Source organism: Cynara cardunculus (genome assembly GCF_001531365.2).
Source record: "Cynara cardunculus var. scolymus isolate 2C chromosome LG 12, CcrdV1, whole genome shotgun sequence".
Classification (NCBI taxonomy): Eukaryota; Viridiplantae; Streptophyta; class Magnoliopsida; order Asterales; family Asteraceae; genus Cynara; species Cynara cardunculus.
The window spans coordinates 9,267,154-9,285,123 of NC_037539.1; the positions used below are offsets into that span (position 1 = coordinate 9,267,154).

Consider the following 17,970-nt stretch of genomic DNA (forward strand, 5'->3'; position numbering starts at 1 on the left):
GATCAAAGGGGCTGTTCCGGGTAAGCCCGGAAACCTAATCCGAATAACTCCAGCCAAGATCGTTGGCAAGAATATCCCCAAGAGTTAGTTCGGTTGGAACCCTCCCCCTCTCCCTCTCCCTCTCCCTCTCAGTTACTATTCGTTCGCTTTTTAAACTTGTATGACTCGATTTTTATGAAATTTTTGCAATATGAATGTGATTTCGAACTACGACGGTCTTATTGGAGAGGCTATAAACGAATATCCAATATGTATCTGTTAGAATTCGTATATGACTTGAACGCTTATGTTGGAACCATAAAAGAATTTACATTTATGTTTTAATCGCCAATGGGGGTATTTTAGTCATTTTGACATGATCGGGTGTAAATGACATCCATTTAAAAGTTGAACGACGTTTGGTTTTTCGAGTTTGGTGATGAGATGCCTAAAGTTATGGACCGGAAAGACGTTTGTTTGGTTACAAAAATCAACAATAGTGCATGCACATATACATGTCTTCTTACTATCGTCTTTTAACAAGTAATATAACAGCAAATTACAATTTATCATCTATATAAGTGAAATGTCAACTTCAAACGGTGAATTTGAGAATGGTTTATGAAGGATGATTTATAAAGAGTGAATTTAGTTTTTAAAAAGAAGTAAACATGTATCAGAATCCACACGAGTATTTCTAAAAGTCTTCTGGAGGACGTTTATTCGTAAGCCGAAACGCTTGTTCACATATGCAAAAACCGTGTTAGTAATTGATCAACTTAATAAATTGTAATTTGCTTTAGGCAAACTGTAATATAATTCTGATAAACACAATCAAATAGAAGATAAATCTCTTATCTTAAATATAAATAATCTAAAATATAATTAGGATAATCATTAACAAAATTTTTATTATAAAAAATGTTACATTGATAAATCTAAAATAAATTATTTTGTTATCAAAGCTAAATTTAAATTATAAAAAACAAAATTGAACTAAAAAGATTATTAAAAAAATAAGAATTTTTAAATTGTTATTTTGAATACTAATATGGATATAAACTTAAATGTGATCTTTAAATTTATATTTTATTTAAATATAAAAACATTATTGTTTTCTTAAAATCATACAAAATCGTATTATAAAATCGACATAAACAAACAATAAGACGAAACATTAAAATCAAGATGTATTTAACTGCATTTGATACGAGAATTGATCCGGTGCATCTTATCCTAATCTGCATCCAAACTCCAAAAATAGAGATTTTGTTTACGCTTTTCGTCTTAACTGTTTCTCTACAGGAACCCAACCCCTGTATAACTTTGGGGGGTGGTATAGATTTTATTACACTGTAGGGACCCAAGTGAAAATATTTTATAATGAAAAAATGGGGTACAAAAATCGTTTCGTCAAAGTTCCTAATTTGCATCATATGAATGGCGGAGAGGTCCTGAGAATCGATTAACGATCTCATCGTCTGCCTAGCACTCACCGGAAAATCGTATCCTAATCTTCCAAGATCCACCTACCTCCGCCTATCACCACCGCGATCTCACCACCGAAGTTTCTCCCACTTCCCCTTATCCTCTATCTTTCTTCTATAATCATCTTCAGGTAATTATTCAATCCAGATCTCCTTCCGGTCAATCTGGTAAGGCATGTTATCTGTTCCTCTAGGGTTTAGATTGAGATTATTTTATCTTTTGATTTACATGTTTTTTTTATAACTCAGATTGTTAGGCAATTTGTTTAATTTCGCAGTCTCCCGTAGGCAGAGAGAGTTCATCGGTAGGTGGTTTGAGTTCTAGAATTATATTAGGTTATTGCGCTGGAATATGAACGAATTCTTAATCAGTGGCCCAGTGCTGATGTACAACCTAGTAGCCTTTTGCTTCAGATTTAAAGTTCAATAATCTTGTTCATCTAACATACTGCTCCCTTAGGTGTAATTTTGTAGTTACCAAGTGAATAACATAAAGTTCTTGCATTTTCCAATGCTCTCATTTATGTACACGTGTATATTCCTATTGATGTTGTTTTCTTGCTAACCATCTTTTTTCTGATGGTGTTATTTGCATTAGAGACCTTTCAACCAAGCTTTTATTCAACACACAGACATATCTCCATGCAAAAACGCCCATATATGCCCACTCGTTCACGTATATAGATTGTTCTATGTATTCAGATAGAGAAATAAGCTTGAGAAGTTTGTGTATCTTTTGAGTGCTTGGTTCACATACTTGTGTTCATCTTGCTCTACTTGGGAGTCTAATATATCTTTATGAGCACCAGTGCCTGTCCTGTTTTCCTAATATATATTATATGTATACTCATGTACATACACACGTACACATTCATCATTCTATTAGCATTTGGCTTCTGAACATGGTGTCTTGTATATCCTGGTACCAAGTGGGAAATCAGCTTTGAGACTATTTTGATAATATATGTTATTATAGGTACACTCAGCAGTTCACACTTATTGTCTCTTTAAAGAGAGATATGAAGATGAGGGTAGCAGCTTTTGTAGCAGTCTTGCTTGTGGTATCTGAACTGCCACTCGGCTTTACCTTCTCATCTACAGCCCCTGCATTTTTGTGGACAAATACCCAAGACGAGTATGTGTACTTTTCTTAGGAAGCATTGCATAACTTTCAATCTTTTATGTCTTGTTGGAAGTTAAAATAACATTTCGTTTATACATCATACTATTTTTGCTCGTCATCTTCGGTCAAGTTTTTTGATGTTACGCACTACATGTGTTTGGTATAACAGATGAGGATCTCTTTCTAGTTTATGTTTTTGCCTCGATGAATAAAAGAGTTCGTCAAGACATAATATGGGATTAACTTGATAGTCGTATAAACCTTGATGTAGGCAGTCATTCAACGGTTATGCTGTTCTTTGAAGTAATAATACCTATCACTGTCATTAGCTAGTCTTTCTTTATCTCCTTAAGCATATCCTTTATGTTCTGTTACTGCCTTCCTTTTTTTATCTTTTGTTATGGGTTTATGCCTCTATTTTGATCTTTTACTGGTATGGAAACCACAGATTGACTACCAACAAAGTGAAGGAAGCTGTAAGTTACCAAACCCTTTCTCCAAAGGATCTGGCCAAATCTGTCATGCTAGAAGGTGGCTGGTCAAACTTACTGGTAATCTTTATTTGATTATGTGGAGATTATTGCTTATCTAGTTGGATTTTGTTTATTGTTATATATTCCATATCTTTACGGAAGAGAGAGAATGAGGCACCGACTATTTGTTTTAATGCAACATTTCTGCTTTTTCAGTGCCCCAGTCAGAAACCTGAAGATTCCGTCGATCTTGCAATTGTTTTTGTTGGGAGAGAGGTAAGAATCTACAATAAAGAAGAAAGAAGATTACAGGAATTCGGAGAGTGTTTATTGCAATTCTATCCTTTAAATTCCTTTTACTGTCCTTTACCAGATTGTAATCCAGATTTTCAATGAAAAATACTCATTTGCTTTCAACGCAATCTGATTGATTTGCAAGTTACAAATGGAGACATTGAAAATCAACATCTACAACTATATAAGTTTCTGATATTTTTGAGATCCTTCTGTAATTAATAGAATTCAGTACTTCCGTAATTAATACTCATTCTTTTAATCAGTCTCTGGATATTTCTGGACGTAAACGTGGAGATCAAGGACTTCTAGACTTGCTCAAGGTAACTGCACTGAAGCTAGTCCCTCAAATAGGGATCATTTGGTTCAAGTTTAAAAGTTTTACCAGAGCGTCCACATTCTGACTTTTATATCCACACTCCATCCTTAATGAGCAGGTTTCGTTCACAAAGTCGACATTCTCTTTAGCATACCCTTATGTAGCTGCATCTGAAGAGAATGAAGCTCTGCAAAATTCATTAGTTTCTGAGTTTGCAGAAACTTGTGGACAAGATGCAGTACTAAGCAAGGTCGGAATACTGGAGTCATGTGCTTCTGAGGGTGGAAACTTTGAGAAACTTACTGACATCAACTCAGTCCATGTAATAGTTGCTGGAAGCTTTAATCAGATACTTCCATATGGTGTTTGGTATGTTCTAATAGATCTCCATGTACAATGACAGGAGTATGTAGTTTCAAGTATGGAGAAGAAATCCAACGGGCAAACACCACTGGTTGTCTTTTGCAATGGCGGAGCTGACTCACTGAAAGGAAGTGGTTCTGATGGTACGTAATGATGGTAGTCTTTTTGGTTGTTATTGTTATTTGGGCTTGATCTTTTACCTAGCTTAAATTTTGAATGGTTCTGTTTACTGGTTTTCTTGTGTAAATTTGGTAAAAGCCCATTTGTTAAACATGCAGGCAAAGTTTTTTCTGAGCTTATCAGTTCTGTTGAGCAGACAGGAGCAAAGTATTCGGTTTTATATGTCTCCGACCCTGTGAATGTCATCCGTTATCCTTCTTACCGTCAGCTAGACAGGTTCCTTGCACAAAAATCTGGAAATGCATCAGACAACTCCACTTCGTGTGATGGAGTTTGCCAAATTAAATCATCATTGTTGGAGGGACTTTTTGTGGTAAGTTGACCCTCTTTCTTCATCTTATAGACTGAGAGGTCTCTGATATATTGTCTATTGACTTTTTGACAATTTTGCATTTCTGATTAATGCAAATTGTTGCATCCTCCATTATGAAATGGGCCAGATTGGTGTTCTAGTAAGTATCAAGCAGAGTTAGGCAGTCAAGTGACCATCTAGAGCTTAATGCCATAACTGTTTAAGCGGGGATTAAGTGGATGGTTAAGCGGAAGCATAAGCAGTTCATATAAATATAAGCCAAAGTAGCCCAGTATATTCCACTGGAAAAAAGGGGGAGGGGGTGCATGCATACATGTCCTCTATCCAGAGAGCAAAGCAGCCGTTTCCTTGAAGACCTCCGGCTTGCAAAAAGCATCTGCGAAAAAGAAAGCTCGCATAAAAAATCTGAACTAAATGAAAAGAGGAGACAAAATGGAAAAAGAAAAAATATTAAGGCCAGAGACGAAAAAGAAAAGAAGACTACCATATAATTAAAAGTAAGTACAAAGGAACATAGTGGATGTAAGACAACATGATGTCCCCCAGTCTATGTTGGACTCTGGTAGCCTATCTTTCGGCTTACTAGTCTACCCCCACCCTCTACCTCTCGAGCTCCCTTCCTCCCGTTTAGGGTCTGTTTAGCAGCTTAATGAGCTTAATAGGACTCGCAGCTTATTCGGTCAGCTATACATGACGTTTTAGTAGTGGCTTAATGATATAGGAAGTGGTTTATTCAGTAAGCTTTTAGGGGGGAGCTTTATGTAGAAAACCAAGTTTTTTCCAATTAAAAAACTTGTTCCTTCCATCTATGAGAAAACCCTCCCAAACAAAAACCTTGTCAGTCTTTACAGATAGATTAATCCATACAAACATCTTTAATGGAAAACCAACCAAACAGCCCCTTAGACTAGCGGTTTGTTATGATAATTCCATGAACCCAAATGGGTTGAGAGGTAAAAGAACAGAGTAAAATGATTTTGAGCCACTTTGCTACTAAGATCATTTATTTGGTTACTATACCTCATGTGTTTCAATTACTTTATGGTTATTATTAGGATATAGGGAGAAGTATTGGCTTATGAAATGTGTTTGTGATGGATCAGGGACTTGTTTTGCTGATAATTTTGATATCGGGGCTTTGCTGTATGGCTGGTATCGACACCCCAACAAGATTTGAAGCTCCTCAAGAATCTTAAGCAAGCGAAATTCCAACTTGTGGCGCTGGTATTGTCATTGCTTCACTGGTAGTATTAAATTAGTCGAGATTCTTGAATGAGCTGTTCTATTTATCGTGTACGCTTGTCAATAAGGGTTTTGTCTTCAACATTTCTTCAAACATTTTGTGTGATGTTTTTGTAACGGCATAAAATCAACCTCTGCAAGTTCAGTGCAAGATACCAAACTGGAGTTCATTGTTTTTATCTATCTATAGTCCAAAAAAATCATAAAATCAAAGAGTAAACTACGTTTTTGTCACTGTGGTTTGTCAAGTATTGCTACTTTTGCCTCTCTGTTTTTGCAATTAAGGTTTTCGTCACTGTCGTTTGTGATTTGTTGCTATTTTTGTCTATCTACTAACTCCGATAAAAAGAACCCTTAACGGTTAATTTGGTCATTTACTAATGTATGATTACTTGAAATGGTATTTCTAGTTCGTTTTTACAGCCATGTACTAAATAAGTTCCATGACCATCTTTGGCGTGTAGTTCAGTTGGCAAAAGGGTAGCGTGACTTTGCTCAAGTACAAAACAAGTCATGGGATAGTTTCAGCTGTCGAGTGAGCTAAAAAATATCCCCTTAGATTGGTGTGTCGAACTAATTGGAGTTATCCGTAATCGACTTTTTGAATCTCATTTATGGCTTTATTTTAAAATGAGAAAAGGATACAGTTTGCCTCTTCCTCGGAGAAAAACGATCAAACAATTCTCAATCATGATCCTTGCAGATCGGATCATCCCTATAATATACAAAGAAAAACTTTAGATATTTGAGATATTTCTCTTTAAATAAGATCTGAATTCCAGCGACAGTTTCATTAGATATCTTACGATTCTTTGTTTCTTGACTTTTACCCACCTCTTGATTGTTATGCCTCAATTGAATCTATTTATGTCTAATTAGATGTATTTAGTTATTACTTATATTTTTAAATGAAGATAAGTATCATTATTAAATTCGACTTTGAAAATACTAAAAGAATATTGGCAACATAGCAAAAGATTATTAGCACAGTGATACCTGGATCATCCATAGAATTCAACCTTCCAAAATAGGGTTCAAACTCATCAAATGTAAAAATTATACATAAATATTCACCATATATTAAAATATAATATTTAAAAAGAAAAACATTGACAACATATAGAGAGAGAGGGGTTGGTTATTATATAACCTCTTACATTTGTACAACCAATACAACTCAATCTTAACCATCCATTTAATTTGATGAATATGTAATTTTATAGAAGTTTTGGTTGTTTCCTAATATAAAGTTTTGATCATAATTAATAAATTTTATTTATCTTTCATAAATATTTAAATCACAATAAATGAACTCTCATTATTTCATAAATATTTCAATTTATTAGGTTGCATTGCTTGTACAAATGCGATGAGTTACATTTGAAACAAGCTCTATACACACACACACACACACTATATTATAAAACATTTGACAAAAGCTCTTAAAAACCACTTTTCATGCGTAAAGTACTATTTATTAATGCATATTACTTAACACTCAAGATTACAAGTAGATTGCGCGTAGGTACAACATATTAAAGCTCCATATTTGAATTTGTGTAACTAACTGCAGATAAACATAATCAAATACAGGATAAACATCTTATTTTGAATATAAAAATTTTAAAATATAATTAGGATAATCATTGAGTTCTAACAGAATACTTAATTATTATYTTTATAAAATGTTATATTATTAAACCAAAAATAAATTATTTCATTATTAAACTTAAATTAAATTATAATAAAAAAAAATAAGTTAAGAAAATTACATAAAAATGAGAACTTTTAAATAGTTGATTTGATGTTAACATTGATATATTTTTTTTCAAATTTTTATGATATCTTCAAATTTATATTTTATTTAAAAACAAAATCATTATTGTTTTCTTAAAAAACACATAAAATCGTATTATAACATCGACAAAGACAAAATAATAAAATAGAACATTAAAATCGAGATGTGTCTCACTACATTGTACAAGTACTCTTCTAATATATGTATATATATATATATACATCAAATATTCCACAAATAAATTTGTAATAATTTTAAGTTCAGAAAGTCGCACAATTTCAAATATTGTTGTGTATATATTTGATAAAAGATTCTTAAAATTAAATTATTAAGCATTAATATTTAAGTGTCGTTCATTAATATCTCAGAATTCAAAGTTACAGTTTATTATAGCTTACATACAATTTCTTAACACTAATTAATAGCCAATTGATAAACCCATAGAGTTATCTCATTTTTTAAATTTAAATTATCTTAAATATAATTAATATTTTTAATTAAATAAATTATCTATACTATATTATAAAGCATTTGACAAAAACTCTTAAAAACCATTTTTTTGCATGAAGTATTACTGTTTATTGATGCATATTACTTAAAATTCAAAATTACAAGTAAATTATGCGTAAGGACAACTTATTAAAGCTTTATGTTTGAATTCGTGTAACTAACTGCAGATAAACATAATCTTAATGGATAAACATCTCAATTTTTAATTATAAAATATCTAAAATATAATTAGGATAATCATTGAGTTCTAACAGAATACTTAATTATTATCTTAAATAAATTATTCTATTAAACCAAAAATAAATTAGTTCGTTTTTAAAATTCAATTAGATCATAATAACAAATTGAATTAAAGAAATTACGCAAAAAAAAAAAAAATTAAATAATTAATTTGATATTAATATCGCTTATTTTTATCAAAATTTTATAATATCCAAATTTATATTTCTTTCAAAAATAAAAACATTTTCTTTTTCTCAAAACCATATAAAATCGCATTATAACATTGATAGACCCAAAATATAAAACAAAACATTAAAATCAAGATTTATCTCGCTGCATTGTACGAATACTCTTCTAGTATTAAAAAATATTTTTTATTCTTTTTAATTTGATACATGTATTGATTTTTTTTTCAGTTCTTGTAACCGGGTTCTGAAAATTTCAATCTGAGGCATTTTAAATGCAAGTATATTTATATTAATATTTTTACTGTACTATAAATTATTTACTACATGCTCTTATATTATTTTAAAATCAAGTTGAGAAGTTTTTACTACAATACAAGTACAATATTTGGAATCAGTACTCTTGGATACACATTTATTAAAAAAATTATAAAAATATGTTGTTATTTTATATATTTAATCCTATTTGGAAAAAATTAATCATATATCTAAAATACATTAAAATAAACAAAATACATATAAAAAAACCTATTTATGAATAAAAAAGAATATTTTTTTATCATGTAATAATAATAATGATTTAGATGTATTTTTTTAATAAAACATTTGTTGAAAAAATATAAAAATTTAATAAAAGTTTTATGCAAAGTTAAAGATAGATATGATGAATCATTAAACCTAAAAGAGGCTTGATTACAACACATTGAGGAAGAAACTTCATCATCATCACAATCACAATTCAAAAATACCAAAAACCTAAATAAGATTTCTTACTACATGCCCTGCTAATGTCTTCTTTCCCATTTCCCTTCGCGTCTTCCGTCTCGTTCTCTCCGCTCCACCATCTGCCTTGACTTGTTCCCTCTCGACACATGCCGTTGACCTGACCCGAAATTACCAGATTGCCCCTCCAGTGCCATCACTAGATCTGCTTCACCAACACTCCCTGTATCCCCAGAGTCCCTGCTACCATCAAAGTTTTCTTCATAACTACTACCACCTTCATCTGGGCGGTCACGGGATTGTAGAAGAGTTGGAGGTTGGCCTGAAAATTGTCGTGGCCCCGTCAGGACAATGGTTGGTGTGGCAGACACAGAAGAATTAGGGTTTGTGAAGTCGGGCGGCAAACCACCACCACTTGTTCTCAAGTTGCCTTCATTCGTTGATCTTCCATTATCCCTTTCCCGATATCTCTCTCGCGGCCGACTGCAGACAGATAAAATGACCAAATAAAGAACACAACATAGTGAGTTTGCAGATAAAATGACCAAAAACTAATTGTTCGACCGTTGAAAGTACAAGTGCTCCTAAATCAAGTGACTTTCTTCAAAAGCCATGGAATTCATACTTCACGGATATTGAATCTAAAAATGCTAACAATAAAGAAATGCATGAATGAGAAGGTTATTCCAAACGAATTTGATCAGACACGAAAGCATACCTACTATGAGTAGAGGAAAATTCCCTTCTTGAGGTTGGTCGAAGCCCTGACTCTGCCTGCTCTAGTTCTCGTTGGAGTTCTCTCTGCAAAAAAATCAAATAGCCTCAATAACAAGGGTTAAAAGTATGAAAGAAAGAAACAATAATACTTTTTTTTTAATTATAGTGAGAAAACCGTATTCGAAGCACTATAGTATTTTTCACATCCAGCTTACACGATCTATGGTCATGTTTAGCATATTTTTTTATTTGTGTAAAAGATAACATAATTACATAATTCAAGGTATTCAACTCGAACTCATCTAATCTTACTTGCGTTTTCTTTTCTTTCTCCATATCAAGATTATGCTGAAGCTCCCTAGTTTTTGCACGTTCATTTGCCAACAATTTTTGTCTCTCCATCTCCTTTTCCATTTCGTCAGCCCTTTCTCTGTCATAAGGAGAGGTGCATTTTAAAGACTATTTTATATTAAAGAAGTTTCATAATTGAGAGCACAATGAACCACAGAAGAAGAGGTGCAACCTATCAAGTTCCTGAAGGAGCTTGGCTTCATGCAGAGCTGTCTCCTCTAAGTACTTCTGACGTGCACGTCTTATGAGCAACTTCTTCTGTCTGCGTGCTGCAATTTCTTCTTTAAGCTTGGCCTTTTCGCTATTCATGGAAAATCAAAGTAATCATTTCCAACATACTAGGACTAAAAAAAAGAAACTGAAAAGAAAAAAATGCCAGTAAAATACTGAACCTTGATAAATGCAAATGCATATCAACATTTTGGAACAAAAAAAATCCTGATGACAATCCCAGAAAGTTGCAAGTCGAATACAAACCCACAAATAAACAAAATAAAACAAATACGTTTAATCTACATTTCTACCAAAAAAGAAAATTTTATGTACTTAATGATGAATAGGATAAACTTAAAAGATGCCATCTGCAAAGCATGAAGTATCATAGTAACTTCACCCCACCCTTCCAATGGGAAATTCTGAAACATTCAATAAAAACTAGTCCTCTATTCATTCTCACTTATATTTCTATAATTTTATGTAGATGGCCCAAGTTCCATAGGAACAAATAAAGACCTAATGGGGCAATCAAGATATAGTTTTAGTAAGATGGTACATACAGAGACTGAATGCCATCTTTAATTTCTTGAAGACGTTTATCTTCCTTCTCATAACCTGGATCGAACAAGATGGCATGAAAAATATTGTTGAATGGAGATCATTAAGTTCAGAATGTCAGGATATATTTGGATTAACAGATTCTGATGTAAGAGAAGTTACTGGCTAGAAAAGGAAGCTTCCTCCAGTCTAAGAAATCATCAGATGACTCTGGAACAGACTGCTCTTTCTGTATTAGATCCATTTCAATTTCAGCCTCCTCAATTTCCTGTGACACATCAAGACCTGTTAGTTATTTAAGAAATCAAATATTAATCTTATAAACCCAGAACTTACCGTAAGTTTTTCCTCAGTTTTCTTGGAGAAAAAATCAAAGTACGATTGTACAGAAGTCAAATTTGCAAGGACCTGTCACATACATTAAATATCTGATTATAGATAAAAACACAGTTATTATTTGTATGAGATCTAGTTGCGAAGAATACAAAATGAACGCATCTGAAAGAGAAAACTAATTCATCTGCTCTATTTAAGTTCCAAATCATTATTTACCTGAAGAAGTGACTCACGCGTACTTCCAAAATCCGGGTCTCCTTGTTTTGAAAAACTTGACGTGAGAACTCCCTTGAGAATCTTGGCATGCAAAACTTACATGTTAGACTAAGGCAATGACATCAAATGCACTTTGTTGGTTAACGGATGATAACAAATCGGTAAAACATCTGAGACTTGTAAATACTTACCCCTTTGGCTTCATCCCCTTCTGTTTTAAGCCTACATAGAGCTTGGCAAGCACTCTGAACAGAATCTTCATGCTTTCCTATATAATAACAGTACAAACATCAGCAATAAAAATCAATTGAAACAATACAATAGGTGCAAAAATTGAACAGATTTTCTAAACGACAACATTCCTTTTCTATTTAATCTTCTTCCCAATTAAGCAAATAAAAATATACCAGCTTCCGATAGACCCAAAGTTTCAATATTTGTCCAAATACTTTGAGGAATCAGATAAACATCTTCAACAGGAGAGTACAGACAGATGCTGGCAATAAGAGCTAACGAAAGTAGCATAGATGGGCCTTCACATGTCTGGCGACCGAGGTTGATTAAACAAGGGAGAAAACTATCAGCTGCACCAAGAATAGATTGTAGTTGTCGCCTCTCAGCAAATGGAACACAGTTAACTAGAAGTGCCATCGAACGCGTCCTCAAAAGTGGTGACGTGTCACTTGAAGCTAGCACAACAATTTGATCCCATGTATTTGAAACAAGAGATGATAAAATCGACTCATCACATGAACTATCAAGTTCAATTATAGCTGACTTAATGTAAGATGCTGAAGACAGTAACGTTGCTTCACTGTCTGCATCTTGGCCGACCAGCTTCCCCAAGTGCTTCAGAGCAATAAAACGCTGTTCTGGTTCAGCATGACCCATCATTGAACTTAGCAGATCAACTAAAGGAACTTCACTCTCATTAAGGCTCTGAATGCCTCCATCAAATAACGATGACAACCACTTGTCTGTCTGCAACCGCCAAGAAACTTTTGGTGCAGTGCATGAAAATATCTTCATTGCTGAACAAAGAGGAATGATTACTCTATCCAAACCAAAAAAACGAGGTGCCTCAAGTATGCAGTCCAGAATCGCAGAGGCAACCTCCCAGCAACCGTTTTCTTGTAACACGAGAACTATTCCAGCAAGTTGTTCAAGACTGGTCTTCCAATGAAAGTGATCAACCAAGCTATGTGAAACCAGACCCTCCTTCTCAACCTCTGCAAAAGTTGAATCTTTTTCTAACACTGATGATAAGCATCGTGAGTACACAAAACATTGGGCTGACATGATGGCAAGTTTCTTAGCTGGTTGATAATGAAGTTTCCAGCAAAGCTCGATAGTCGGATTAAGCTTGGAAACAAGTCCTTCCAGGTCTTTGGAGAATTCTGCCATTTCTTCAACAGACAACTGATGACCCACTCGATCCAAGACCAAAGTATTTTCAATGTCGCTTTGCAAGTTATCACACCCCTTGAAAGCATCTACAAGGAACTTTGTATGTGATTCAGAGTTATTATCACATGATCCACCATTCACATTCGAATTGAGAGGTATTTTGATAGGAATAACACCCAATACTTGTAGTTTCTCAACTAGCAAAGTTTTGCAGCTTTCTATTAGCGTCCGAAATGCACAAAGGTAGTCATAGAAGGATGTCGTTGGCTCAAAGGTAGCAAAATCAGCCCAAAATACAAGCGACTGTAATATCTCACGTTTCCTTTGTAATGACAAATCAAGAAAAACCGAAGCCAAAACAAGAATTGTTGGAGCCCTGCTATATCCTTGTTCAGCAGGACTAACTTGATTCTCAGAATGGTTTCTTATGTTGCTAAAAAGCTCATCAAAGCACACAGACTCAAAATCAAGGCATGAATCACCAACCAATTGATTTTCCTCGCTAGATGCCTTCCTCAAAGAATAGGAGATGATTGGCTTTAACAAACCCAAAACAGAATCAAGAAATGCCACATCACAGTATGAGGTTTTACACAAGGATTGGAGCACTTGTACAACTCTAGGTATTTCAGGCACCATCGCTTCCATGTGCTCAGCTACAATGGCTTCAAGTACATATAAGATGATAGCTTTTGCATTCTTTGCAAGGAACCCCTTAAACAAGGGAGATCTTTTAGAAGACGGAACTTGGTCATCCTCTTTCTGAAGTAAGGGCCATGAACACAAGTCAGAAAACCAGCACAATAGATCTGGCACAACACTAGAAGGTAGAACTCTCAGTTGCAGTCCAACAGCCTCCAATATAGTCTCCCCAAAGGCTTTAAATTGTCTCTTCAAATTGGGAAAAAACTGGCTAATTTCAGGGTAGATTACACGAAAAGAATGATCTCCATGTTGACTAGCGAGTTGCCCTCTAACAGAAATTATATCTTGTTTGAATCCTACTCCATGAATCTTGTTCTCAGCTTTCTGCTCAACAATGTCATCAACTACAGCAAGTTCATCAATGAAAATAGATAACAAAGTTGTTAACTGAGACAAATCAGAAGCAAGAATGAGTCTTTCCTTCTGATACAATTTCGCATTACGAGATACTGCCATCCATCCAACAAATCGAACCAGAGGAGATGCAGAAGAAGAGAAGGAAGATATTTTCTTCACCCAAGCTGAAGAAGGAACCATATTACTGAATCGAGCCCCATTGTTCATATTAACTAAGATATTAGAACCTTCTTCACCTCCGGTTGAAGCTACCACCAACCTTTGAAGAAGCATCCAGTGACGTTCTACCTCGTGTACCTTAATCAAATCCAATTGCAAAGTCCCTTCCTTAGATTGATGACAATACGATACAAGCAGCTCATTCAAATGTTCAGCAGATTCTATTATGATATCAATTATACGTTCAGGAGGACAATAAAGTTTAGTTGCTGAATGCAACAGAAACACCAAACTCTGCAGAAGAATCTCACGCATTGAGTGCTGCTCCTTCAGCAAAGAATTTATCAGAAATTTGCATAACAAGGCTTGATTTTGTCGAACCAAGGTCATGGCATCCATAGATGATGTATCTGGCACAGAAAATTGTATAACATCGTCATTTTCGTCAGGAACTGGGGAAGAATTATCACTGTTAGGCACCATTTTCTGATACTTGTGATCTAATTCAGCAGCCTCAAGAAGAACTTCAAGAACTATTTTGTCCCTCTTCTTCTCAAGACGAGCTATAGTTTCCAAAGTACTGTCACTCTTTTCCAAAATTCTTCTGATTTCTGCAAAGCCATATTTATCATTGGTCTTGCCAATTTTTGTCTCCAGGGCTAGCTTAGGATAGTCTCTGAAAGACATCATAAAGAAGGGATTAACATAGCACTCTGCAGCCAACAACAGAGCATCTATGGCAGCATTATGACCCTCAGGGGTAATATCACAATGTGAATGTAAATCGAAAGCCACACGCCTAAACTCAGAGGCCCACAACTCACAATCTCCATAATTCATAAGCTGTAGACACTCTGTATGCAACTCAGAGTACTCCATAGCACCAAAGCCTTCACCTTTGTAGTTGCTGGGCGCTTTTCTCTCGACTAAATGTTTCTCTTCTGCATTGGCATTGCAATGGCTCAGATCTGAGTTTGTTTGATCAGGAACCCCACAAACATATGTAAGCATCATGTCCCTGACTTCAGGTGGAGCAAAAAGAACACTGACATCATCAAAAATTTCTAGCTTAGCCATAGTATCTGAAGTGTCTATCCTTCCATCAGCATCGTCTTGGTCAATAATCTTTGAAGCAGAAGCTCCATTACAGGGAGCAGAAGAGAGAGGGGAAACATCTAGCGGTTGAGGATCCATGGCCTCAGAAGTAGGAAATTTGCCAAGGTCAATATTAGGTGGCAATTGCATGTGAGGCTCCAAAATTGAGAGAAGTACACTGCAAAACAAATACAATAATGACAATAATGCATTGCAGCACTGAGATGCTTTGCTGATTATTAGGGAATTTATCTTGCCCAATAGTTTTGAGAGAGTGTAATGTTCACTACATCTATAAATTCTAAATTGTACATAGGCTTTGAATTTTTTTATTCAAAATTCAAGTTAAGCTTTTTTAGCAAGTCTACAGTATTTACAAGGGTATCATCACATGAATATGATTTTTTCTTTGACTTCTTTGGCTGAAAACCTGGTATATTTAACAAAAGGATCCATTTCTGCTTGACCTTGGGAATACATAACTCTTGGCATGCACAAATCATGCTCAAGAAAGTATAGTGCAATTCACGAGAAGTGAATCAATGCATAATTTTGCAAAAAAGGAATTGGAAAGAATAAAACACAAGGTAACTTGAACTGCCAAAAACACTGATAATAAAATAAATAAAAAGACGACCCTTACATAGGAGCAACTGAACCACGCCTCCATTCAGATTCCAAGGACGGAAGAATGCCAGATTTTGTTACTGCAGTTCGGATCACATTTAATGCAACAGTGCAATTCTGTTCCTGACTATCAAGAAAGATCGGAGATACGTTTCCGAAGGCTATCATGCTCTTTAAGGGGGTTAAAGCCGGATCAAGAAAAGGCTCCAGAATTTCCAGAAGAAAAAGAATCTGGTGCTTTACATCCTGAAAACAAACATTGAAGAGGTTCGCAGACGTCCATTTGTATATAATTGAAGGTAAGTTGCAAATGTAAATTAAGATCATACACCAAGTCCCCATGGAGGCAGTTCAATAGAATTATTTGCATATTCATGAAGCAAGCTACAATTAGAGGACAGCGAATAGAACAAAATATAAGCTATACCTTATATTTTGCCATGACATCATCCATATGCCCAGATAATGCCAAAACAATGTACTTGAGAGCAGCACGCGCATCGGCTATTGCATGACGAGCACCCTAACAAACAATCAGAAAGCAAAAACGCATTTATCCACCCTAGGAAGAAAAGGAAAAGACAGCCTGCAGCTGCTGGTGTTTTCATGATAGCATATACACTACAATGATATTTTAAAGTTATATGTCAGTCTGTTTGCTAACTCCCACATGGATGCTTATATGTTTATTCTACCACTAGAATAGTACCATGCCATATTTATTACTCTAAGGTCCCTTTTCCCACCTGGACATAACCTATCACACAATTTTTAGTATAGTATCCAGCGGACTTAAATCCCCATATAGTTTGTGTGATGGCAAATTAAACTTGCATATACTCCACATTTGAAACGTGTTTCAATCTAAGGCCCTAAAAAACCATCAAGATAGCAATTAAACCAAGATAAAGAAATAGATCAAACCGAGCATCGCCACCCTTATCTTACAAGGAAAGGGAAAAAATGGAACTTATAAAAACAATTATTATTAGTTAGGCATTTTAAAAGCACTTCAACAAGCCACATTACCACACAGGACTAATGGGACCTGCAGGCAACAAAAAAACCTAATTAGATTCATCCCTCCTCTATTAACTACAAAGAATAGAACCTATTTTACATTGAGGGTGCAACAAGGCACACCTAGACTTCATGCTGAGTTGATGATGTATCATGGTATCCGATCTTTGTATCAAATTTCACAAAATCATGTGCAAGTGCTCAGCTAGGATTACTCTCCTTTGCATATGGTGCATTGCCACTGATCCGTTTGTGAACACAGATTAGCAGGCATCACAAGCAGGGGCATACTAGATATGATTATCTTTTATCAGCCTCCATCCCTTAACAGCACAAGCTTTCTGATACAACATTTCATGTATTTGTGTCCCATACTATAAAGATAAATGAGAGATAATACAGCCCAGGCAGAGATAGTATTGCTTTAATTCTGATATAGAAGTTTCTATAAGAGGGAGAATACCCTACCTTTAAGGGTCGATTGAGATATACATCATTCACATCAATAAATTGGATACAACAAACAAAAGATGTAGAAACCAATCCCTGCTCTAATTTGGGTACTAGCATCACTTTGATACAATCTTAGAGTATTATAAGATACAAGGTGTCAAGATTATGCGATCATCTTACTACTTATATGCAAGCATTTTAAGGTTCATAAATTGTAACTTACATGAAGTACACCTAGAAGGTCCTCGACAAGCTCCACAGCTAAGTCCACCTGCAATCTTTTAGCAAATAATGTGAAAAGTTTTATAGTTGAAATAAATGTAAAATAAATATATTATGAGCTAACATATTGTCCACTAAATATTTTTAACTTGTACGACCTTCGCAATTACTTGACCCATCCATGGTCCCAGCACACCAGTACAGAGATCAATCAGAACACATGCAGCCTTGGCCTGCACCATAGGTTAAGATAATAGCAATTAGCTTTAAATGAACTAAAAACCATAGCCTTAAAAATGTCAATAGCATGTACACTAGTA

General features: G+C 34.7%; 3 protein-coding genes across 9 annotated transcripts in view; 2 read left to right on the forward strand and 1 right to left on the reverse strand.

Annotated features, from left to right (window-relative positions):
• Nucleotides 1-89, forward strand: part of LOC112523669 (50S ribosomal protein L3, chloroplastic) — a 1,703-nt gene extending 1,614 nt beyond the window's left edge. Inside the window, exon 2 of the mRNA XM_025133357.1 lies at nt 3-89. Within this exon, the coding sequence (XP_024989125.1) occupies nt 3-88 (86 nt within the window). The 3' untranslated portion in view covers nt 89. The remainder of the gene's footprint in view (nt 1-2) is intronic.
• A 1,312-nt stretch (nt 90-1,401) lies between these two features.
• Nucleotides 1,402-5,954, forward strand: LOC112522963. The gene is made up of 9 exons (XM_025132336.1): nt 1,402-1,597; nt 2,443-2,601; nt 3,038-3,140; nt 3,279-3,338; nt 3,623-3,679; nt 3,794-3,997; nt 4,079-4,181; nt 4,317-4,531; nt 5,635-5,954. The coding sequence occupies exons 2-9, from the start codon at nt 2,486-2,488 to the stop codon at nt 5,725-5,727; spliced, it is 951 nt and encodes a 316-aa protein (XP_024988104.1). The 5' UTR covers nt 1,402-1,597; nt 2,443-2,485; the 3' UTR covers nt 5,728-5,954.
• Nucleotides 5,955-9,151: 3,197 nt separating this feature from the next.
• LOC112523316 overlaps nt 9,152-17,970 on the reverse strand; it is a 28,400-nt gene continuing 19,581 nt past the window's right edge. For 6 of the 7 annotated variants that reach the window (XM_025132857.1, XM_025132858.1, XM_025132861.1 and 3 more), the window contains 14 exons: nt 17,809-17,883; nt 17,652-17,699; nt 16,383-16,478; nt 15,972-16,201; nt 12,013-15,506; nt 11,797-11,873; nt 11,606-11,686; nt 11,390-11,461; nt 11,216-11,321; nt 11,056-11,110; nt 10,452-10,580; nt 10,241-10,358; nt 9,930-10,012; nt 9,152-9,694 (listed from right to left, as the gene is read on the reverse strand). In XM_025132857.1, coding sequence (XP_024988625.1) covers nt 9,274-9,694; nt 9,930-10,012; nt 10,241-10,358; nt 10,452-10,580; nt 11,056-11,110; nt 11,216-11,321; nt 11,390-11,461; nt 11,606-11,686; nt 11,797-11,873; nt 12,013-15,506; nt 15,972-16,201; nt 16,383-16,478; nt 17,652-17,699; nt 17,809-17,883 — 5,085 coding nt within the window. In that variant the 3' untranslated portion in view covers nt 9,152-9,273. Of the gene's footprint in view, nt 9,695-9,929; nt 10,013-10,240; nt 10,359-10,451; nt 10,581-11,055; nt 11,111-11,215; nt 11,322-11,389; nt 11,482-11,605; nt 11,687-11,796; nt 11,874-12,012; nt 15,507-15,971; nt 16,202-16,382; nt 16,479-17,651; nt 17,700-17,808; nt 17,884-17,970 lie in introns of those variants that run through there. The other variant, XR_003070254.1, reaches the window with a different exon arrangement.

Bases quoted from the DNA above. Each gene is read 5' to 3' on its own strand.
- LOC112522963 (XM_025132336.1), top strand. From the start codon at position 2,486: ATGAAGATGAGGGTAGCAGCTTTTGTAGCAGTCTTGCTTGTGGTATCT. The intron at 3,141-3,278 runs GTAATCTTTATT...CTGCTTTTTCAG, and splicing joins GTGGCTGGTCAAACTTACTG to TGCCCCAGTCAGAAACCTGA. The intron at 3,998-4,078 runs GTAATAGTTGCT...GTACAATGACAG, and splicing joins CTGACATCAACTCAGTCCAT to GAGTATGTAGTTTCAAGTAT.